The following is a 24,373-nucleotide window of genomic DNA, read 5'->3' on the forward strand; positions in this document are numbered from 1 at the left end:
ACTGCAGGTGTGTCTGTCGTGTAAACTTTGGTACCCTGTTCTCCTTAACCCTACTTACCCCAGTTTGCCCACCTAATTCTGTCTTACATCCGTGTAAAAGTAACTTATTTGATACCATGTTCCCATACCTGCCGTACACCTTTTCACTTTTTTCCTGATAATGGCGCTACGTACGGTGGCTGTGTTGCGAGCTCGGTTCCAACTTTACGGTACACTTTTGATTTCTGCAATTTCCTTCGCATTTCTTGTTCAAGTAGCTGACAGTCACATCAGATACGATAGACTGACTCTACGCAACTGTATTTATGTTATATTTACTACCCTGGTGTATATAATATTTAGAACCATAGAACATTACAGCACAGAAACAGGCCTTTTGGCCCTTCTTGGCTGTGCTGAACCATTTTTCTGCCTAGTCCCACTGACCTGCACCTGGGCCATATCCCTCCGTACCTCTTTCATCCATATACCTGTATTTATTATAAGTTATTATAATTGCACATTTGAACGGAGATGTAAAGATTTTTACTCATATATATGAAGGATGTAAGTAATAAAATCAATTCAATTTAAACCTCCATGGTTTATTATAACGACCCAAAGTTCCGTCATCCTAACATCGTTGCTCCTTACCCTTACAGCTATCACTATCTCACCTTTAAACACCTCCCAGTTATCAGATGATGCTTTCCCCTCTTACAGATCCTCCCAATATATGTACAGACATGCACGAGCTTCTCCACTTCAGGGGCCTTTCTCCAGGACCAGCTTTGTCTTTCCCCATGAAGCTTACTGAACTGTTCTGAAAGGGGTTCCTCCACAGGCGCATCACCCTTGTAGCTATTCTCGTTCCTTAAAAATAAGTTCAAGTACACCACTCTCCCTAATGAGACCCTCTATATATGGATTTAAAAAGCCCTCTTGAATCCGCCCCACCTAAACCCCTTGCATTACTGCAACCCCAGCCAGTACTGGGGTAATTAAACCCCTCTCCCACTAATATAACCTATAAGAAAGGTACAACCACGTTAATGGGACTATATTACAGACCTAGGGACTTAGAGGAAGAAATTTGTAGAGAGATCACAGACTGCTACAAAAAATGAAGTTGTTACAGTAGGTGATTTTAACTTTTCACGTACTGACAGGGAATCCCATTCTGTAAAAGGACTGGATAGGATAGAGTTTGTCAGATGTGTTTGGGAAAGTTTCCTTCATCGGTACAGACGTCCCAATCAGAGAGTGTATGATACTGGATCTGCTATTAGGGAAGGAGACAAGGCAGGTGACATAAATTTGTGTATGGGAACATTTTGCATCTAGTGATCATGATAAGTAAATATGCAAAAGAATAGTCTGGTCTGTGGGTTGAGATTCCAAATTGAAGAAAGGCCAATTTTGATGGTATCAGAAATGAGCTGGCAAGTGTGGATTGGGACAGACGATTTTCTGGCAAAGACATACTTGGTAAGTGGGAGGCATTCAAGACCTGTATGTGCCTGTCAGAATTAAAGGTAAAGAGATAACAAGTGTAGGGAACCTTGGTTTCGGAGAGAGATGAGGCTCTGGTTAAGGAAAGTAAGCAGGTGCATATCAGGCATAGGCAGCAAGGAAGAAATAAGGTGCTTATGGAGTATAAGAAATGCAAGAGTGAAATCAGGAGGGCTAAAAGGAGGCATGAGGTTTCCCTAGCAGACAAAGTGAAAGAGAATCCCAAGGAATTCCACAGATATGTCAAGAGCAAAGGGATTGCAAGAGACAAAGTTGGTCCTCTTGAAGAACAAAATTGTAATCCAGGTGTGGAGCTAAAACAGATGGGGCATCGGTGCTGGGTCCTTTGTTTGTTTGTGATCTATAATCGATGCTCTGGATGATAATGTGGTTAACTGGATCAGCAAATTTGTGGATGACACCAAGACTGGAGGTGCAGTGGACAGTGAGCAAGGCTATCATGGCTTGTAGAGGGATCTGCACCAGCTGGAAAAATGGGCTGGAATCAGATGGGCCGAAGGCCTCTGTGCTATACCTCTCTCTGACTCTATTGTTCTTACACCTTCTGCTCTCTGCCTACATAATCCCTGCTAATGAGAGGTCTGTAAAATAATCCCCTCAAAGTGGACACCCGCTTCTTATTTCTGAGGCCATACACCCTCATATTTAGTCAGCTGCACTATTCCATCCTGGCTGATCCATTTCCTCTCCTGCCTTCTCCCTGTAACCTTTCACACCCTGGCTTATTAATAATCTAATCAACCATTCTTTAAATACACTCAATGACCTGGCTTCTACAGCTGGCTGTGGCAATGAATTCCACAGATTCACCACCCTCTGGCTGAAGAAATTCCTCCTCATCTCTGTTCTAAATGGACGTCCCTCTACTCTGAGGCTGTGCCCTCTGGTCCTAGACTCCCCCGTTGTAGGAAACATCCTCTCCATATCCACTCGATTGCGGTCTCTTGACGCCTCACCAGTGTCTTATGAAGCCTCAGCCTCCTTGTTTTTATACTCTAGGCCTCTCAAGGTGAATGCTAACATCGTATTTGCCTTCCTCATCACTGACTCAACCTGCAAGTTAATCTTTAGGGAATCCTGCACAAGAACTCCCAAGTCCCTTTGCACCTCTGACTTCTGAGAATTTGCTCCACGTTTTGGAAATAGTCTCCACTTATTTTTTCTCTACCAAAGTGCATGACTATATATTTTCTGACACTGTATTCCATCTGCCACTTCTTTGCCCATTCTCCCAGTCTAAGTCCTTCCCAGCTTCCTCAACACTACCTGTTTCTCTACATATCTTCTCATTACTACCATCAGGGAGGAGGTATAGGAGTCCTCTGCCTAAGGTTTGTTAGCAGACCATGAACACCACAGTAATTTTTAATGTCTTGCACTGTACAGCTGCCACAAAACAACAAATTTCATGACCTCTGTCAGTGATAATAAACCTGATTCTGAAATACTGCCTGTTTCTCTCTCCACAGATGCTGTGTTTCTCCAGCATTTTCTGCCGGTTTCAGATATCCAGCATCTGCAGTTTTTAACAAATATTTTCTTTCACTGTAGCAGCTGAGACAAGCCTCACCACAGCGCTTCATCATTACCTTTAGTTTTGTTAAATCTACAGGGGTTGTATAGAGAGCATCCTGAGCAGCTGCATCACTGCCTGGCTCGGAAACTGCACCGTCTCGGATCGCAAGACCCTGCAGCGGATAGTGAGGTCAGCTGAGAATATCATCGGGTCTCTTCCCACCATTATGGGCATTTACACTACACGCTGCATCCGCAAAACAAACAGCATTATGAAGGACCCCACGCACCCCTCATACAAACTCTTCTCCCTCCTGCCATCTGGGAAAAGGCACCAGAGCATTCGAGCTCTCATGACCAGACTATGTAACAGTTTCTTCCTCCAAGCTATCAGACTCCTCAATACCCAGAGCCTGGCCTGACACCTTACTGCCCTATTGTCTTGTTTATTATTTATTGTAATGCCTGCACTGTTTTTGTGCACTTTATGCAGCCCTGGGTAGGTCTGTAGTCTAGTTTTTTTTCTGTGTTTTTTACGTAGTTCAGTCTAATTTTTGTACTGTGTCATGTGACACCATGGTCCTGAAAAACGTTGTCTCATTTTCACTGTGTACTGTACCAGCAGTTATGGTTGAAATGACAATAAAAGTGACGACTTGATTATCTTCACCTTCTTTACCACAGCGCTAAGTTTTGCTACCCCTCTCCTGAACAGTACATGGTCCACATGGCCGTAGTGATATGCAGTCACAGAAGATACACATTAAATCAATGCCCCAGACTAGAACCATGTGGACCCCACCTTGGCTGTTCCAAAAATCAGCCGAATTTCATTGTATTGACTGTATTCCAGTTTATTGCGAGCCATCCAAGGGGTTACCTACCCTTGTACAAATAGGGCAAAAAATGACTTTCAAATCATGTTTTATTGACTGTTGGTTACAAGTAGTTTTGCAAAACAAACTCCAGAGTAAATGGGAAAAATACAAAACGTACAAAAATAGCCTGCGAGTTGTCCTTGGAGTGGAGCTCTCTACCAGCAACCAGCAGGGGAGCCGGGGGGCCCAGGTGAACAGATCTGTGGGTCAGCGTGTGCTGCTTGTACGGGCCTGGGTGGTGAGAGTGCCCCAGCCCTCAGTGCATGCTGAAGTAGTTGGAGATGGCGTCCAGCAACTCCTGCTTCTTGCTGCCCTTCAGTCCGTACTGTTTGCAGACCTCCTTCAGCACGGGCACGGTCAACTTGCCCAGAGTCCCGCTCTTCAGGTGCCGCCTGATCTCGTCCTCCCCCAGCGACGCCTCCGCCTTTACCTTTTTCTCCGCTCTACCGGCCGAGTCGTCTGGTCACGGGAAACAGAGGGAACAGGACGTGAGGCTATGCCGGAGTCTGGGGCAACAATCTGCTGGAGGGACTCGGTGGGTCGAGCAGCATCTGTGGAGGGAAAGGAATTGCCGACATTTCAGGGACAAACTGTGCACCGGCTCCTGATGCAGTGTTTCATCCCGAGATGCCAACAATTCCATTCCTGCCACAGAAGCCGCTCGACAGAGTCCTTCCAGCAGATACGTGCGGCATAAGGATTAGGAGCTTGCTAACCTTCTACCTCATCCTCGCCTCGGCAGAATTCCCATCTCCCTTCATTCCCTTAGTCATGAGAAATCTCTCTGTCTTTGTTGTGCATAAACTGAGTGTGCCAGCCTTCACAGCCTGGGGGGTGGGGGGCGCTGTTCCAAATATTCACCCCCCCCCCCTCCCCGGGTGGAGACTTCTCTTCCTCTCAGCCCCACGTGGCTAATGTTTGCGTTCTGATTCTGTGGCCCCCTGGTTGTAGACAGCTCAGCTAGTTTACCCACTTGCAATGAAACGAATGATAATTTTCATATTGCATCTGAGTCACGCTTTCAGCATCAGGAACACGGCCATCCCGCACGCAGGTTCGTTATTCCTTCTACTTCTACAGACGTGCTACTGGAAGGCATCATGGCCTGGTACAGCAGTTCAAACGCACAGGGACTCAAGAGACTGCAGAGGGTAGCGGACTCTGCCCAGTTCATCACGGGCACTTCCCTCCCCCTCCACCTGCCATCTTTGAGCCAACATTTCTCGTAGGCGTTGCCTCAAGGAGGTAGCACCTGTCATCAAAGATCTCCATCATCTGGGCAGATGATCCCATTCTCTTGCAGCTACCACAGAGCAGGAGGTACAGAAGCCTCCAGTCCCATGCCACCAAGTTTCAGGCACCTCCTTCCCCTCAAGCACTCAGCTCTCGACTCAACCTGCACGACCGTATTCACTGTCTCAGTATACAACCCTTTTGCACTACAATAGGGTCTGTTTCTTTTTCGATTCTAATTGTGTTCTTTCATTATAATTTTTGTATAATTTATGTTTTTCTTGTGAATGTTGTGTCTCAGATATTGTGTATCTGCAATGCTGATTGAGGTCTGTGCGTATGTGAGCCTGTGGATAGGACAGTGAACTTGACTTCCGACTTTGAACACTGGAAATGGAGGAAGGCTGTGCAATGAATAAAATCACCGACACCCCTCAAATGACGGGAGAAATCTGCTGCTGGGAGGTGGTACACCACCCCTGTACTGGGCGAGAGTGCAGGGTGGTTTCAACACTTTTGAATGCTGTGCTTCCTCCTGGGTTACAGGGTCCCAGACTTGTCTCCCTCAGGGTTGGCCTGTGGCTGGTCTTCCACTGTGACACTGTGGGTTACAGAAGGACGCAGCAAGCCTGAGGGGCTGAGTGGCCTGCTACTGAGCCCGATTCATATGTTCATTGAACATAAAAACCTACAGCACATTACAGGCCCTTCGGCCCACAATGTCGTGCTGACCATGTAACCTACTCTAGAAACTGTCTAGAATTACCCTACCGCATAGTCCCCTACTTTACTGCTGCGTCCCAATACTGTGCCCAATTCATATGTACAGAATCATTAAAGTTAAACAGCTTGGAGAGAGGTCTTTCTGCCCATCTCCTCCATGCTGTCCAGACTGCCTACCTGAGCTAGTCCCATTCCGTATACCCACCATCCTCTGCGTGAAGAGTTATCCCCCAGGTCCCCTTAAATCTCCATCTGTCAGATGTGACAATTAGCCAGCACCCTAATTCTTCCGTCAGATGGACCCAGGATCCCGAAGCATCCGAGGAGATGCAGGGCTGAGGGCCAATGTCCATCCTCAGCTGACATGGCTGGTCAGCATCTGGTGCTGGTGGGATGCTGCTGTGCACCGATTGTTCCCACGTTGTAAGAGCAGCTAACGGCCTGGCAGTGCTCGGATAGTGAGAGGCACTTTTATCAGCCGTCGGGGGCCTTCCTTGTGTGTGCGCTCCCGTTCTAAACTATTCACTCTCTGGAAACTCACCCAGCTTCCTCTTCTGCTGGCCCTTTGGGTTGTAGTCAGGAGGGTAGACCAGACTCGTGAATTCCTCAGCCAGATGGCCGATTCGCTCATCTATCACATCGTTCTTTGCCACTGCAAGAGTAACAGACGAGGTTTGTTCCAATTAGACACAGTGCGCTTTGCTGAGGACCAGAACATCTACCCCACCACACCCTGAGCTGGATGACTCAGACATGGACGGGAGAAAAGCTTGCTGAAATGATGGAAACAGGTTATTCAAAGTTTAAAGAATTTAAAAAAGATCTAAGTATGTATGTATTACCGTATACTATCTTGAGATTCATTTTCCTGCAGGCATTTACAAGGAAAACAGTACAATTTTACAATAACTATAAATAAACAGACAAAGACTGACAACCAAAGTGCAAGAGAAGCCAAGCTGTGCAAATTCACTGGATAGGAGACCTTCCCATGGCTGGAGGATCACAGAACTAACTGGGGGGAGTGGGGGAAGACAGATGGATAATACACGATAGTTTATTATAGGATACAAGGAAGGATATCGATTTGCTTTTGGGCTGTTAGATTTCTACCCCTGTGCTCAGTTTGCTTGGCAGCATCTACCTACCCACACAGAACCAAGCCAATCCTCACCCACGACCCAGATACATCATCATCATCATCACCATGTGCCATATGACATCATCATTATGTGCCGTTTTGTATGAGGTGGGCGATCGCAGTCCCATTGTTCTTGTCAAATTGTTCGCCAAGAGTAATGGCAAACCACTCCTATAGGTGTATTTACGAGGCGGGTGGCCCCAACCATTACCGACACTCTTCAGAGATTGTCTGCCTGGAGTCAGTGGTCGCATAACCAGGACTTGTGACATGCACCGGCTGCTCGTATGGTCACCCACTACCTGCTCCCATGACTTCACGTGACCCTGATCGGGGTGTAAGTAGGTGCTACACCTTGTCCAAGGGTGACCCTACAGGCAATACAGGGAAGGAGTTCCTTACGCCTCCTTGGTAGAGATCTATCTCCACTCAGATACATAGCCCTTCCAAAAGGAACACCCATCTGTTGCTAGAATAGAATATAGAATAGTTATCTCCCTCCTGGCACTTATCCTTGTAATCGCTCCCTACGCGACTCCCTTGTCCACTCGTTCCCCCCCACCATCCCTTTCCACTGATCTCCCTCCTGCCACTTATCCTTGTGAACGGAACAAGTGCTACACCTGCCCTTACACTTCCTCCCTAACCACCATTCAGGGCCCTGGACAGTCCTTCCAGGTGAGGCGACACTTCACCTGTGAGTCGGCTGGTGTGGTATACTGCATCCGGTGCTCCTGGTTTTGGCCTTTTATATATTGGTGAGACCCAACACAGACTGGGAGACTGTTTCGCTGAACACCTACGCTCTGTCCGCCAGAGAAAGCGGGATCTCCCAGTGGCCACACATTTTAATTCCACGTCCCATTCCCATTCTGATATGTCTATCCATGGCCTCCTCTACTGTCAAGATGAAGCCACACTCAGGTTGGAGGAACAACACCTTATATACCTGCTGGGTAGCCTCCAACCTGATGGCATGAACATTGACTTCTCTAACTTCCGTTAATGCCCCTCCTCCCCTTTTTACCCCATCCCTGACATATTTAGTTGTTTTTTTTCTCTCTCTCTGCCCACCACTCTGCCTGTTCTCCATCTCCCTCTGGTGCTCCCCCCACTTTCTTTCTCCCGAGGCCTCCCGTCCCATGATCCTTTCCCTTCTCCAGCTCAGTATCACTTTTGCCAATCACCTTTCCAGCTCTTAGCTTCATCCCACCCCCTCCGGTCTACTCCTATCATTTTGCATTTCCCCCTCCCCTCCACTACTTTCAAATCTCTTAGTATCTTTCCTTTCAGTTAGTCCTGACGAAGGGTCTCGGCCCGAAACGTCGACAGCGCTTCTCCTTATAGATGCTGCCTGGCCTGCTGTGTTCCACCAGCATTTTGTGTGTGTTGTTAGAATAGTGGCTGATGGGCTGACAATCAATCTAACCCTAAATCAGACTAATAGATTTGGTGTGCTTGGTCTGCACCTGCAGTGTCGCGTATCCCTCTTCCCACTAGGAGCTCAGCAACTCACGTGTCAGGTCCTCCATTTCTTCTGGTTCCTTTAAATCGAGCGCCAGTGCCTCCAGATTGCGGAAGTGCTTCTGAATCACGGGGTTCTCAAAGCTCTCGGGCCTGCAGGCAGAACACAAACTGTCACCTTTTCTTCCAGAAGGTGCTGCTGGTCTGCCTCGCCTGTTTCTGCAGTGCAATCCAGCTTTGGCATCTTGGGTCAGCGCAAGGCGCGTCAGGTCGTGACAGGAATCACCAGGGAGAGAGGGAAGCTGTATAATCACTGACAATTAGCGGACCAACTCAGCAGAAAGGTCTTTTCTTTCCCTCTCCTGACACTCTCGGTCCAAACACCCTGAACTACATCCACTGTCGGCGACAGGGAGCATTTTATACATAGGAAGATCCCACAGACAGAGCAGGATCTGCTTCAGGAGGTGGGTGTTGCCTCAGTGGTGGTCAGTAGATCAGGAATGGCACTGTGGTGTCAGCAGACACTCGAGCCCCTCAATAAGAGGTTCCAATCAGGCTTCAGACGCTTGACCGGCCATCTGATGCTGTAAAATGCCCTAATGCTGTGAACCCACTGATCACCCCCTCAGGCTGATGGAACAAGACTGGCCGAGCTCTCCCTGGTTTTGACCATCTACCAAAACCCTGGGAAGAAGAGGGATACCCAGGGAATCTCTTGATTGATTCCTGGGATGAAGGTTTGTCATGTCGGGAGAGATTAAGCACAGAGGTGGCCTTTACCCTCTAGGATTAAGAAGAATGAGTAGAGATCTCGTTGAAATGTGTACGATTCTTGCAGGGCTCAGCAAGGTGGATGTAGGTACGATGTTTCCTTTGGCTGGGGTGTCTAGAGCCGTGTTCACAAGAAGGCAGGGCAGCCACTTGGGTCTGAATTGAGAAAGAATGCCTTCACCCACTGTGAGAGACCTTTGGGATTCACTAACGAGGATGAGGTGCTGAGATTTGTGTTTGCGAGTCCATTCGATGACTCTGGGCCCGTACTGGCTGGAGTTTAAAATGATGGGGGGGGGGGGGGGGGGATGTGGAATCTCACTGAAACTTACTGAATATTGAAAGGCATAGACAGAGTGGACATGGAAAGGATATTTCCGATAGTGGGAGAGTCTAGCACCAGAGTATCAGAGTACATCCCTTTAGAACAGAGGTGAGGAGGAATTTCTTAAGCCAGAGGGTGGTGAATCTGTGGAATTCATTCCCACAGACGGCTGTGGAGGGCAAGTCATTGGGTATATTTAAAGCGGAGGTTGACAGAATCTCAATTAGTAAGGGTTTCGAAAGTTTATGGGGAGGAGGCTGAAGGATGGTGTTGAGGGATAATAAAGTCAGACATGAATGGTGGAGTAGACTTGCTGGGTCAAATGGCCTAACGTCTTATGGAGATTTTGAATGATGGGTAGTTAATAGATCTGACCTGAGCTTGGTGACTGGTAGAACAGGGGTGATGGGCCAAATGGCCATCTTCTGTGATTTATTATTCTCAATAGGGAAAAGAAAAGATGAGGGACTCTCCTCCGGCTCAGATGGAAATAGGAGCACAAAACACAGATCATGTCTTTGCCTTTAATATTACAAAGCAACTAGACAGGAAACATTTACCTGATCAGTGTAAATTATGATCACTGCCACCAGAAGCCATCAGAACATTCAGAAACTACAAAATCTGGCAACAGCTGTCAAGTGTGGCAGATGTAGCTACATTCAGTCATGTATAATTTTAACAGTGAGAGCTCCAGTGAATCTCTCACCACTGTAGCTAAGACTGGGTCATAACCTTTAGAACTCCCTTCTTAAGTTTCATAAGTGCACCAGCTTAGAAACATAGAAAACCTACAGCACAATACAGGCCCTCAGCCCACAAGGTTGTGCTGAACATGTCCCTACCTTAGAAATTACTAGGCTTACCTATAGCCCTCTATTTTTCTAAGCTCCCATGTACCTATCCAAAAGTCTCTTAAAAGACCCTATCGTATCCGCCTCCACCACTGTTGCCGGCAGCCCATTCCACACACTCACCACTCTCTGTGTAAAAAACTTACCCCTGACATCTCCTCTGTACCTGCTCCCCAGCACCTTAAACCTGTGCCCTCTTGTGGCAACCATTTCAGCCCTGGGAAAAAGCCTCTGACTATCCACACTATCAATGTCTCTCATCATCTTATACACCTCTATCAGTTCACCTCTCATCCTCCATCGCTCCAAGGAGAAAAGGCTGACTTCACTCAACCTGTTTTCATAAGGCATGCTCCCCAATCCAGGCAACATCCTTGTAAATCTCCTCTGCACCCTTTCTATGGTTTCCACATCCTTCCTGTAGGGAGGGGACCAGAACTGAGCACAGTACTCCAAGTGGGGTCTGACCAGGGCCCTATATAGCTGCAACATTACCTCTCAGCTCTTAAATTCAATTCCACGATTGATGAAGGCCAATGCACCGTATGCCTTCTTAACCACAGAGTCAACCTGTGCAACTGCTTTGAGTGTCCTATGGACTTGTATCCCAAAATCTCTCTGATCCTCCACACCACCACGAGTCTTACCATTAATACTATATTCTGCCATCATATTTGACCTACCAAAATGAACCACCACACTTAGAACTCCTTAGGAGGTGAGGTAGGTTCAGCTTCTCATCAAACACTCTTTAACAAATTTCTACAGTTATACTGTTGACTGGTACAACAATTTAATGCTCAAGAATGCAAAAAAAAAATGCAGAGAAGTGGACTCTATGCAATATATTACAGGTATGTCCCTCCCTACCATCAGTAATATCTACAGGAGGTGTTGCCTCTGGAAGGTCAGAATGAAGTTTATCACCGTCACCTGTTGTGAAATTTGTTAACTCTGCAGCAGCAGTACAATGCAGTACATAATATAGAAGAAAAAAATAAAAGTAATAAATAAGTAAATCAATTACAGCACATGGTCAATGGTAGGGCATTGAGGAATGCAGTAGAACACAGTGATCTAGGAATAATGGTGCATAGTTCCCTGAAGGTGGAATCTCATGTGGATAGGGTGGTGAAGAAAGCTTTTGGTATGCTGGCCTTTGTAAATCAGAGCATTGAGGATAGGAGTTGGGATGTAATGTCAAAATTGTACAAGGCATTGGTGAGGCCAGATTTGGAGTATTGTGTACAGTTCTGGTCACCGCATTATAGGAAAGATGTCAACAAAACAGAGAGAGTACAGAGGAGATTTACTAGAATGTTACCTGGGTTTCAGCACCTAAGTTACAGAGAAAGGTTGAACAAGTTAGGTCTTTATTCTTTGGAGCGTAGAAGGTTGAGGGGGTCTTGATAGAGGTATTTAAAATTATGAGGGGAATAGATAGAGTTGACGGGGACAGGCTTTTTCCGTTGAGAGTAGGGGAGATTCAAACAAGAGGACATGAGTTGAGAGTTAAGGGGCAAAAGTTTAGGAGTAATACGAGGGGGAACTTCTTTACTCACAGAGTGGCAGCTGCGTGGAACGAGCTTCCAGTAGAAGTGGTAGAGGCAGGTTCAATTTTGTCATAAAAAAAAAATTGGATAGGTATATGGACAGGAAACGAATGGAGGGTTATGGGCTGAGTGCGGGTCAGTGGGACTAGGTGAGAGTAAACGTTCCGCACGGACTAGAAGGGCCGAGATGGCCTGTTTCCGTGCTGTAATTGTTATATAGTTATATGTATATTAAATAGATTAAAAACTGTGTAAAAAACAGAAATAATATATATTTATTTTTTAAAATTCAATGTCCATTTAGGAATCGGATGGCAGAGGGGAAGAAGTTGTTCCTGAATGTGTGCCTTCAGGTAACATCCAAAGATCCCCACCGTGTGGTGCGTGCCATCTACTGTTGGGCAGGAGGTACAGAACCCTGAAGTCCTACGCCACCAGGTTCAAGAACAGCTGCTTTCCTTCAACCATTTGATTCTTGAACCAACTGATACAGTTTAGCAACACTATGGCCACCGAACCAAAATGGACTTTTAGATCTAATTGTGTTTTTTCTTGTAAACGTCGTGTATAATTGATGCTTTTCTCATGAATGCTGCTTATAAGATGCTATGCAGCTGTGGTGCTGCTGCAGGTAAGTTTTGCATTGCAGCTGTACACATGTACATGTCAATAAACTTGATTTCAACTTTGCTCCTTTGAGTTGTGTCTACTCCATTAACCATTCCTTCACCCACCGATACAGGCTGGGTACCCCTTATTCAAAATTCCAAAATCCCAAATTTTGAGTACTGACATGACGTCACAAATGGAAATTCCCAAGGCTCTGTTGGGAAGGCTCCCAGGCAATTTGCAGGTCTCTCTGCACCACAGACAGGTCTGAGAAGTGACCTCACATATGTAATAAACAGAAGTTAATGACAAATAGGAAAATACTGCATAAAGAGAAAAGTGAAGATCTCGATCGTCTATTGATAGAGTGGATTCGTCAGTGTCAGAGTGAACAAGCTGATCATGAAAAGATCACAGATCCATCACGATGAATTGAAAATTGAAGGTAATTGTGAATGTTCAGCAGGCTGGTGGCAGAAATTTAAGAAAAGGCACAGCATTCCACTTTTAAAGAATTTGTGGTGATAAAGGGTCTACTGATCATGGAGTAGCAGAGAAATTCATTGACGAGTTTGCCAAGATCGTTGCTGATGAAAACCTAACACACGGAAGGGCTGCATCAGGACCTATGTGTGATGAACAAGTATAAGACAAAGACTGCTGACTGTTAGCACATCAATTCAGTCGGAAATAATGGCAATCCCAAGCTATCACGTTATACGTTCCAAAATTTGAAAAAAAATCTGAAATCCAAAACACTTGCGGCTCCAAGCGTTTCGGATAAGGGGCACTCAACCTGAATCTCCATCCGCAATCGTGTGTCAGGCGCTTTGTAACAGCTTACAATGTTAAATGAGCCGGTGAACTGCAAGCTGTTGGTAGGCGTGGGTTTTGTAGGTTCACCCGCACACAATTGCCCTCAGTAATACAAGAGGCACGTAGAGAGCTGCGCGACAACATTAGTTTCTAAACCTGCCACTGACCTGTACTTGAACCTCAGCTTCTGCACCACTCTCTTCATCTTCTCGATCTGATCTCGATTGGCCACCACCTTCTCTGTAAAACTGATCTTCCTGATGTCATCGGCAAACGGCAGGAAGATCAGGTGGAATCCTAAGAAATGCAGCAGAGAGGTTTTATTGCACCACGCAGGTGTGTGAGTGCGAGAGAGTGTGAGTGTCTTTGTGTGTGTACCATGTTCAGATGTGCAGTCATCGGGTGTGCTCAGAATTTGTGCGACGCCAGAAAAGCCATAAGGCATGTCCTCGGTGAGTCGAGGTCCGGCCACTCAAGAGTGCACATCCTTTGATGAAGGTGGGGCAAAGAGACCGACATTAACCTACTCCCTCAGTCAGTAAGCACGTGCGGAGTCACCGACCTGAAGGCATGGTTTGCATTTTCTGATCATCCAGCTGTTCCTCTTGCGGGACCATTGCGACAAACCGAGGCGGGGTGTTCCTCCGCGACGTGTAGCGACAGATGGCGCACACGTTCCTCTCCAGGCACTTGGTGAGTAGCGCGCTGAACAGGGTAGTGCTTCCTGTTGGGGACATGAGCACAGGTAAGAGTTGGCACAATACGTTACGGTGCAGGCAATTGGGGTTCAGTTCCTACCACAGTCTGTAAGGAGTTTGTACGTTCTCCCCGTGACCGCATGGGTTTTCTCCGGGTGCTCCAGTTTCCTCCCACAGACCAAAGACGTACCAGTTGGTACGTTGATTGGTCACTGTAAATTGTCACGTGATTAGGCTAGCATTAAATTGGGGGATTGTTGGGCGGCATGGCTCAAAGGGCCAGAAGGGCCAATTCCACACTGTATCTCAACAAAAAAAGTCAGAGAAATGAACAGCTGGGCACTAGGACCCAGGACAGTTAGAGGTGAGGACTAGCAGAGATTACACGAGTTAACTAACTTGAAGTTTAACCAGGACAATGGGACTCAAAGTCCTGAGTTCTCAGAGATCCAAGTGTCCTCAGTCATGTGTGAGATGGTTAGAGCAATGGCACACCAGCTCCACCAACTCCTTTTCAGTTCAGGGTCTCCATTCGGAGACACCGATGCTGTTTCTATTCCCCCCAGATGCAGCCTGACGTGCTGAGTGTTTCCAGCGCTTCCTGCTTTAGTTTTAGTGCACTAACATCGCTGAGCCCGGGGGGGGGGGGGGGGGGGGGGGGCAGCTCTGACGGTCAGCAATCTGAAGGAAAACCAGCAGATGCAGCAGGAATTGATCACTCAGTCCCTCCACTTCATGCTGACCAGACCAGAACCTCAGCTCCACTCTCTATCCCCAGCAACATTTTATAGTGTCTATCTGCCCGTGACCTTAAAAATACTCAGACCAGCCTTGGAGGAAGAGCGTCCCGAAGACTTGCATCCCTGAGCCAATTTCTCATCAGTTCTAGCTTTTCCCACAAGAGGAATCATCCTCTCCACATCAATCCTGTTAACACCCCGCAAGTTCTGGACAGTTCCAAGGCTCTTCCACTGAATGCCAGGGGCTACCAGCCTAATGTGTCCAACGGTTCTTCGGACACAATCCAGTGCTGAGGGCTGAAGTCAGGTGTCTGAGACAGTAAGTCAGTGATTGCCCAGTCAGCTTTCACGGAGGACTGGCCTGATCACTCACAAATTCCTACAGATGTACCATTCCAGTTGGGGCGGGGGGGGAGGGGGCGGGCTACTGCATAGAAAACTTAGCTCCATCATGGGCAAAAGCCTCTGTAGTATCCAGGACATCTTCAAGGAGCACTGCCTCAAAATGGTGACACCTATTGTTAAGGACCCCCATCACCCAGACATGCCCTGTTCTCACTGTAACAGGAAGGAGGTACAGAAGCCTGAAGGCACACACTCAAATGTTCAGGAACAGCTTCATCCCCTCTGCCATCCGATTTCTGAATGAACATTACCTCACTACCTCCCTTATTTCTATTTTTACGCTACTTATTTAACTATTATATATCTGCACACACATATACACACAATGCGATTCTCATTTTTTCTCTATTATCATGTACTGCATTGCTGCTGCCTCAAAGTTAACAAATTTCACAACATCTGCCGCTGATATTAAACCCGATTCTGATCATGGGGTGAGGGTGCATTCTTCAGTGAGGAGATACGGCTGAAGGTGGGGTCCTGAGCAAGGTGAAGGGGCGATTACAGGATGGTGTGTGGGGGGGAGGGGAGAGTGGCTCTGAAAGCATTGATGGCAGGAAATGGAGGCCCCTTTATTGGGCCTTCACACTAGACTGATATTAAATCCCGTTGTCCAGGGTTAACAGGCTCTCTGGGATAGCAGGACTCGGGAAACTCCGAAGGCATTGCCACATGGGGATTCTGTAACTCGGCGAGAAGCTGGATGTGGAAATCATTCACACTGGGGAAGCATCAATCCTAATTGCCAGAGAGACACAGAACAACTTGGAAACAGTTTTGTCCCACTCTAAGAAATACTTCCAATTGCATAGCTCAGAAATAAACACCACCATACAACCATATTTCCAGGCCAGATATCGCTGGTGCAGATTCTACCTTTGTTTGAAGGATTAGTGAAGAGCTCTCCCTACAACGGGTGATGTAACTGGAGGTGAGGGTTACCTGTTATCAGCTCTTCCTCTGGGTAAATGAACTGCGATGACCTGATGTGGTGATGCTTCTTTAATAGAGACAATGGCTTGAAGCCAATGAGAACCAAGCCGGGATTATCAAACCTCTTCAGCTCCTCCGTTTCTTCCTTCTCCATCACAATCTGTCGCTGTCCGTACACCTGATTTTCAAAGCACAAACACAGGCTTTAGTCTCCACAAACAGCGGTCACCTGCAGAGTTTGCCAAGAGTCCCAACAAAGCAACAAGAAGATGGATGGAAGACATAAGACTGTACTCCTTGGAGTTTAGAAGAATGGGAGGGGACCTCATAGAAACATTTCGCATGTTGAAAGGCACGAGCAGAGTGGATGTGGCAAAGTTGTTTCCCATGGTGGGGGAGTCTAGTACGAGAGGGAATGACTTGACGATTGACTTGAAAAATTCTTTTTTAGCCAGAGGGTGGTGAATCTGTGGCATTTGTTGCCACGGGCGGCAGTGGAGGCCAAGTCATTGGGTGTATTTAAGGCAGAGATTGATAGGTATCTGAGTAGTCAGGGCATCAAAGGTTATGGTGAGAAGGCAGGGGAATGGAACTAAAGGGGAGATTGGATCAGCTCATGATGAAATGGCGGAGCAGACTCAATGGGCCTAATACCCGACTTCTGCTCCTTTGTCTTATGGTCTTATAAGACGATGTTAGGGCGGGGTGAAGATGGGCAAGAGGTTCAGAGAGGCTTACGGACTGTATGGGTCTCCTGTGCACACAATGGCTTCCTCCACATCCCTAGGACATGCAGCTTGGTAGGTTCATTAGCTGCTGTTAGTTGCCCCTCAAGGGGGAGTGGTTAAAGTATCAAGGGGCACTTGATGAGCATGTCAAGTTCACTGTCATTTAACTATACACATGTGTACCGTCAAACAAGACATTTCTCCAAACTAGTCTGTGTCAGTCCTGGGTAGGTCTGTAGTCTAGTGTAGTTCTTTTTCTGTGTTGTTTTTACGTAGTTCAGTCTAGTTTTTGTACTGTGTCATGTAACACCATGGTCCTGAAAAACGTTGGCTCGTTTTTATTATGCACTGTACACAGCAGTTATGGTCGAAATGACAATAAAAGTGACTTGACTTGACTTGATATACCACACAACATAAAAGGAAGGATAAAATCTGTGGATGAATCATGCATAAATAACAAGCTAAAGTGCATAAATTAAATATTGTAAGATACAGATTAGCTAGTGACACTTCAAATGCAATGTGGCAGGGAGTTCAGAAGCCCAATGTCCTGATTAAAGAAACCATTTCCCATCCTGACCATTCTTGTTTTTATGCATCGGAGTCTGCTGCCTGATGGTAGAAAGTCCAAGAGGATGCTGGATGGACGGATGGGATCCTTGATAAAACTAAGGGCCCTACGTATGCAGCGCTCCTGATAAATGTCCCCGACGGATGGTAGGGGGACTCCTATGATCCTCTCAGCCATTCGCCATTCGTTTGTAAGGACTTCCGGTCCAATACTCAGCTGCTCCCGGACCAGAAGGAGATGCAACTTGTGAGGATGCTCTCAATGAGCGAGAGAACAAGATTCCGGAGGGGAGAGGGGCAATGGGACTGGGGATTGTTCTGCTTGGAGCCATTGGGCCAAAAGGCCTCATATGCAATAAGAAAGTAAAAGCTCTTTACCTGGGCCTTCTTGGTGTCACTGGGCAGCAGTAGGCTGCCGGTCTCTCCATTGAACCAGCGGGTTTTGGTTTTGACAGGCTCGTTGGTCTCTCGGTGGAGGCGGATTGAACCGGGTTTCCTGGTGCCGTAGATGAGGTTGTACACGGCGACCGCGAGCTCCACTCCTCCGCCCAGGATCAGGTTTACCCTGGGCAAAAACAGCACACGTCAGGGGCGAACACAGCTGGGTGCCTGAGGCAGGGAAAGTGGGTATGCGACTGCAAATGATGACAGCTTAGTAATGAGGGGTTAGACTGAGAGCACCTCTTCGATCTCTGTTGAGGTGCATGTAAAAGATCCCCTCCCGTTACCCTCTCACCCTTTCCCTTCTCCTTCCTTACCCACATGACCTGCCCATTACCTTCCACTGGTTCTCCTCCTCCTCCTCCTTTTTATTCCTCTGTCCTATCAGATTCCTGCTTCTACAGCCCTTTACCTCTTCCACCTATCATCTCCCAGCTTCTTAAATCATTGCCCCCTCTCACCTGGTCTCACCAATCACCTGCCACTTCATACTTTCTCCCCCCCACTGGTTTCTTTCCAGTCCTGATGAAGGGCATTTGCCCAGAGTGTTGATTGTCCGTTTCCTTCCAAAGATGCTGCCAACTTGCTGAGTTCCTCCAGCACTTGCTCTAAGTTTTCAGCATCTGCAGGATCTCCTTTGTCAGTGAGAACAGAGAGAGGGCCTGTTCCTCAGGCAGGCTGAGGCTCTGAAATGTATTTTTTATGCTATTCTACTGGGATCCATTCCTTTCACAGAACTGCTACAGAGACCTTTCCTCTTCAGAGCAGCTTAGCGGAGCACAGGACCCCGTGCGACCACTGAGCCCATAAGCAGGAAGATGATCAGAGACTAATATCACAAGGATTAATATCTTTGCGGAAAGTTTGCTAGTGCTGCATGGGGGTGGGGGGTTAAACTAGAGTTGCAGGGAAATGGGAAGCAGAGTGTCGGAACAGGTAGTGGAGTGGTTGTGGAGGAAGATATTGTTAAGCCCACATACAAAGTCAGGAATCAAAAGGTTGAGCATGGTGGGACTAATGCTCTGAGCTGTACATTATCCTCCACAACTTCCGCCATTTACCACTACACATATCCTTACCTCCTGCCCCAGGGCAGGTCTTACACAGTGAGCGGTACGGCACTGAGGAGTGTGGTGGAACAAAGGGGCAGGAGACTACGAATCCATAATTCACCGAACATGGTGTCACAGGTGGATAGGGTCATAAAGAAAGCTTTTGGCACTTTGAATAAAAACACAAAATGCTGGCAGAACTCAGCAGGCCAGACAGCATTTTGTGTTTTTACTTATTTCCAGCATCTGCAGATTCACTCGTGTTGCTTTTGGCACATTGGCCTTCATAGATCAAAGTAGTGAGTGCGGGAGTTGGGATGTTATGTCGAAGTTGTACAAGACGTTGACGAGGCCTCATTTGGAGTATTGTGAGTAGTTGTACTCACCTACCTACAGGAAAGATGTAAATAAGGTTGAAGGATGGTACAAATACTGGAGGGCCTGAGTTATAAGGAAAGTTTGTACAAGTTGGGACTTTATTCCCTGGAATGTAAAAGCTTGAGGGGAGATTTGATAGAAGTGTACAAAATTATGAGAGATATAGATAGGGTAAATGCAAGCAGCCTTTCTCCACTGAGTTTGGGCAAGACTACAAATAGAAGTCATGGGTTAAGGGTGAAAAGTGACATTTTAAAGGGCCACATGAAGGGGAACTTCATTTCGAGGTTGGTGAGAGGTGGAACGATCTGCTAACACAAGTGGTGGAAGCTGGGTCAATTTCAACATTTAAGAGCGATTTGGAATAGTTACACGGATGGGAGGGGGCTTTGGTCTGGGTGCAGGTCAATGGGTCTAGGCAGATTAATGGTTCAGCACAGATGAGATGGGCCAAAGGGCCTGTTTCTGTGCTGTTGTTTTCTATGATTCGTTAAATGTTTTAGGAACCAAAAGATGCTAATCTTGTGATGGCGGACCTGGTGATCGCTCTTTTCTTGTGGGCCTTGGCCCTGACTTTCTGAAGGAGGTCATCCAGTTTGGCTGATTCCTTGACCTGCAGGCCCAGCTCGTCATCCTCCGACAGGCTCACAATGTCGCGGTAGAAGAGAGAGATGTCAAACCCACCAGCCTTCTTCAGGTGCATCAGGTCAAGGATAATACCTGAACAGGGACACAGAAAATCCATTCACAACAGCAATTAAAAGCTACTACTGCCAGCTCTGTTTATAAAATGTGGAAAGAGATCAGCAGTTTCTCACCATCTCCTTCCAGATTCTTATAAAACTTCTCTCCCAACAACTTCCCTTTTGAATCGTTTGCCACTCACCAAAAGCCGAGGGAAAGAGAGATGTTCCCATTTCACAGTTAGAATACTCTCCATTGTATATCTATAAACGTTTACCTCAAGTATGCCCCCTCATGATTTTATAAACCTCTGCAAGGTCACTCCTTGGCCTCCTTCACTCCAGGAAGGAACGTCCAGTCTATCTGTCTTCTCCTTACAACTGAAGTCTTCCAGGTCTAGTAGCATCCTCATAAGTCTTTTCTACTTGCTTTCCAGCTTAATGATATCTTTCCTATAGCTTGGATGCACACACTCCAAATGTGGTCTCAACAATGACTTGTATCGCTGCAACATGACATCTAGCACTCAGAGTGATGAAGGCAAGCTTTCTGGACCAGTTTCCTCTGTGAATCTAGGCAGCTGAAGCATTGTGCTTAACGACGCTCCTCCTCTAGGAATAGCATGCTGTCTGGGTCTATACATGCCTTAATGCGATACACAATTATCAAATAGATGCAGACTCTCAAACCCACCCCCTCCACCCCAAAGCCTTGAGTTCTTCCAGCCTCTGCAACCCTAAGGTACAACAGGGGACTGCTTCAATGCACTGTCTGTGTACACGACATAAGATTGTATCCCTGCACTGATCTAAACGTCCTGAACGAAGGGTCTCCACCCGAAACATTGACTGCTTCTTTCAACGGATGCTGGCCGACCTGCTGAGTTCATCCAGCTTATTTGCACGTCTTGATTTGACCACAGCATCTGCAGTGTACTTTGTGTTTACTGATCTAAACTTGCCCTCCACAGCCACACTAGTCTTCAGTGGTCCCCTACTGATGGCCATATTTTCAGCTGACTTGTCCCCAGGCTTTGTGACATTGCATCACAGCCAGGGGTGCGAGCTCCAACGCACAGGACTGCAAAAGGTTACAGGGAAGAGAGAGTGGAGAGAGTTGGTGGGAGTGTGGAAAGAGTACAATGGATAGTGTAGGATTGGTGCCAATGGGTGGTTGGTAGCAGGGACAAATACAATGGGCTGAAGGGCCTTGCTGAACTGTCTGACTCAATGGCATTCCCCTGGTGTGAGAAGGAATCACTGGAGTTTGGTGGTAACAGGACCACTCGTCGTCCCAGACACGAATGATTAAAAGTTTGTAAATGTTTAATGGGTACAGGTCTCCCCATCATCATCTACTGTCTCATGAAGGTGACATTTATCATCGGGGGTAGGAACAGGCGACTGAAGACACATACCTCAAGGTTCAACAACTTCTTCCTCACTGCCATCAGGTTCTTGAAACGACATTAAAAAGCCCAATTCTACTTCAGACTTTCTCTCTCCCAACTTGCACTAATATTATTTTTTATATTGTTGTGCAAATTGTCTGTAATTTATGTTAATTTAATTTTATGTTGTTTCCTTAAGGTTGTTACCGCTGGGGGAGTTAGTGGAGATAAGCTCCCGCTACCTATTAAATGCTCCCAATGGCATACAACTCAAATAGAGTCTAACGACAACTCCAGTTCCTGGCTTTTATGAAAGCACAAAATGCTGGCAGAACTCAGCAGGCCAGACAGCATCTATGGAGAAGGAAGAAACGTCGTCACTACCTCCTCCCATAGATGCTGTCTGGCCTGCTGAGTTCTGCAGATTCACTCGTGTTGCTCCTGGCTTTTATGTGTGGCCTAGCTACCAAGCCCGGTGGAATCATTTCTACTGACAGGAGAAGGGGCAAAGGTGGGTTACTGGCACCTTAAAACCAGTCACTTCAGGCAGACAGGACTCGTCAGTTGAGGCTGGGGGCTCATCTAGGAGAAGGAAATCTCTGATCTCAAACCTCTCAAGCCTTACCCACTCATTGGGGAAGGCTTTGGGAGTAAACACAGAAGAAAAAGTCTGGAGCAGGAGTCCCTAAAGCTGAGTTCAATGCTGACTGGGAACTCCTGTGAAACTGCTTGTACAGCGCTGTATCAATCACTGCCATTCCTTTGGATTTATCAGATGCGTGGAGAGGGGGAGCTTGCTACGTGGGCAACAGTTTGCTCTCGATATCGTACAGGCACGGTCGAGCCAGAGCAACGGAGGCCTCAATAAGTTTATGTTAACTTCACTTGTCACGTCTGCAATGTACTGTGTTCCTGATATAAAAAGCCAATTTTCATTGTATTTATACCCTATGTATGTATACCCAGGACAATAAACTTGATCTTGAAGCTCTGTTAAACCCCGTTCCTTTATCTCCCCATCTACTCATTAGTTAAACCTAATTCTTCTCAGCAAAATTCTGGACAAGAATCCTGATTCTTCTTTGTGTAACTCAGTGACACTGCCTTACTGTGCTTTGCAATATTGTGCTAAGCACTACTGTATAAATATTGGGGAAGGGGAACTGCAAACTGGAGGGCATAGGTTTAGAGAGGTGAAGAGTTTCAAATGGAGCCCAGAGATAACTTCTCCACGCAGAGGGTGATGATGACCTATCAGAAGTGATCGAGGAAGGCAAAATAGTGTCACTCAGAAGATGTGGATAAGTACATGGATAGGAGGGATTTAGGGAGATCTTGGTTAAACACTGGTGAATAGAACCAGCTTAGTGGGTGTCACGGTCATGGATGAGCTGGGTTGAAGGACCTGGTTCCATACCCTATGACTAATGCTATGTAACACTGTACAGTGTGCTTACTGTACAACTGTGTGGTCCAGTGGCAGAGAAATACTATCACATACACATCACTGATTCAGTCCCAACACTGGCTCCCAGTGTTACACCCATGACTCTGTATCTAGGCACGGCTCATATGCCATCTTTAAACTTGCTAACGACACAACTATTGTTGGCAGAATTTCAGTTGGCAACCAGAAGGCGTACAGGAGTGAGGTAGATCAGCTGGTTGAGTGGTGTTGCAGCAACAACCTTGCGCTCGTTACCGGTAAGACCGAAGAATTGATAGTGGACTTCAGAGGTTAAGAGGAGGGAACACACACCAGTTCTCCTCAAGGGATCAGAAGTGGAGAGAGTGAGCAATTTCAAGTTCTGAGGATCTATTCTGGGCCCAGCATATTGATATAGTTACAATTCAGTTTAAACATATCGATGCAGTTACAAAGTTATGACAGCGACTACGTTTCTTTAGGAGTTTCAGGAGGATTGTACGTCACCGAAGACACTTCTGAATCTCTACATATGTACTAAGGAGAGCATTCTAACTGGTTGCTTCCCTGTCGGGTATGGAGGGGCCACTGCACAGGATCGGAAAAAGCCGCAGAAAGTTATAAACTCAATCAGCTCCATCATGGGCACGAACCTCCCCAGTGTCCAGGACATCGTCAAACAGTGATGCCTCAGAAAGACGGCATCCGTCATTAGAGACCCTCATCACCCAGGTCAAGCCCCCTGCTCATTGTTAACATCAGGAAGGAGGCACAGGAGCCTGAAGACACACACCCAACGATTCAGGAACAGCTTCTTCCCCTCTGCCATCTGATTTCTGAATGGACGTTGAACCCATGAACACTATCTCACTACTTTTTTTCTCCTTTTGCACTATTTAATTTAAATTTAACTTTTTAGTATACATATACATTTCTTACTGTAATGTACAGTCTTTATTAGGTACTGCTGCTGCATAACAACAGATTCAATGACACATGCCGGTGATACTAAACCCGATTCTGACTCGGGTTCAGTAACGGTAGCCCACCCACCTGTCTCTCGGAGGTCACTGGCCTTGGTCCTGGCCATGCGTGCTTTGGAGTTGTCAGCAGCATGAGGGTCGTCATCGTTAGTAAACAGCATGATGCGCTTGTGGCTCAGCTTAAGCCTGACGTCACTGAAGAGGTTGGAGCAGACCCACAGGGCATCACTCAGCGAGACGTCTCCGCTGTGGCCCAACTCACTCTTGAAGAGCTTGTTGCCTTTCTCCTCTTGGTACTTGTCCAGTTCCAGCACTCGCTTAGCACCTGTGTCCAGAGAGAGGCAGACTCTTTGTAACATCGGTCTGGGGTACCACACCAGGAAACGGTTTACGGTACTGAAAGTAGGTTACTCGGTTATGAAATACAATACAGCCGGGGATTTGGGATAACGAGTCCAGAGACAACGTGCAATCTGCTGGAGGAACTCATCGGACCGAGCAGCTTCTGTTAGGGTGTTAGATCGAAACACAATTCCTCTCCCTCC

The 24,373-nt window shown here is 46.8% G+C and overlaps 1 protein-coding gene across 2 annotated transcripts in view; it reads right to left on the bottom strand.

The window, feature by feature from the left end:
- Positions 1-3,934: 3,934 nt before the first annotated feature.
- Positions 3,935-24,373, bottom strand: part of xrcc6 (X-ray repair complementing defective repair in Chinese hamster cells 6) — a 29,151-nt gene continuing 8,712 nt past the window's right edge. For both annotated transcript variants that reach the window (XM_073033743.1, XM_073033742.1), the window contains exons 5-13: positions 23,899-24,153; positions 19,882-20,065; positions 17,853-18,039; positions 16,183-16,351; positions 13,960-14,121; positions 13,565-13,694; positions 8,519-8,619; positions 6,403-6,513; positions 3,935-4,364 (exon numbers count right to left, since the gene is read on the bottom strand). In XM_073033743.1, the coding sequence (XP_072889844.1) occupies positions 4,162-4,364; positions 6,403-6,513; positions 8,519-8,619; positions 13,565-13,694; positions 13,960-14,121; positions 16,183-16,351; positions 17,853-18,039; positions 19,882-20,065; positions 23,899-24,153 (1,502 nt within the window). In that variant the 3' untranslated portion in view covers positions 3,935-4,161. The remainder of the gene's footprint in view (positions 4,365-6,402; positions 6,514-8,518; positions 8,620-13,564; positions 13,695-13,959; positions 14,122-16,182; positions 16,352-17,852; positions 18,040-19,881; positions 20,066-23,898; positions 24,154-24,373) is intronic.

The sequence above is a fragment of the Hemitrygon akajei genome, chromosome 31 (genome assembly GCF_048418815.1).
Source record: "Hemitrygon akajei chromosome 31, sHemAka1.3, whole genome shotgun sequence".
Classification (NCBI taxonomy): domain Eukaryota; kingdom Metazoa; phylum Chordata; class Chondrichthyes; order Myliobatiformes; family Dasyatidae; genus Hemitrygon; species Hemitrygon akajei.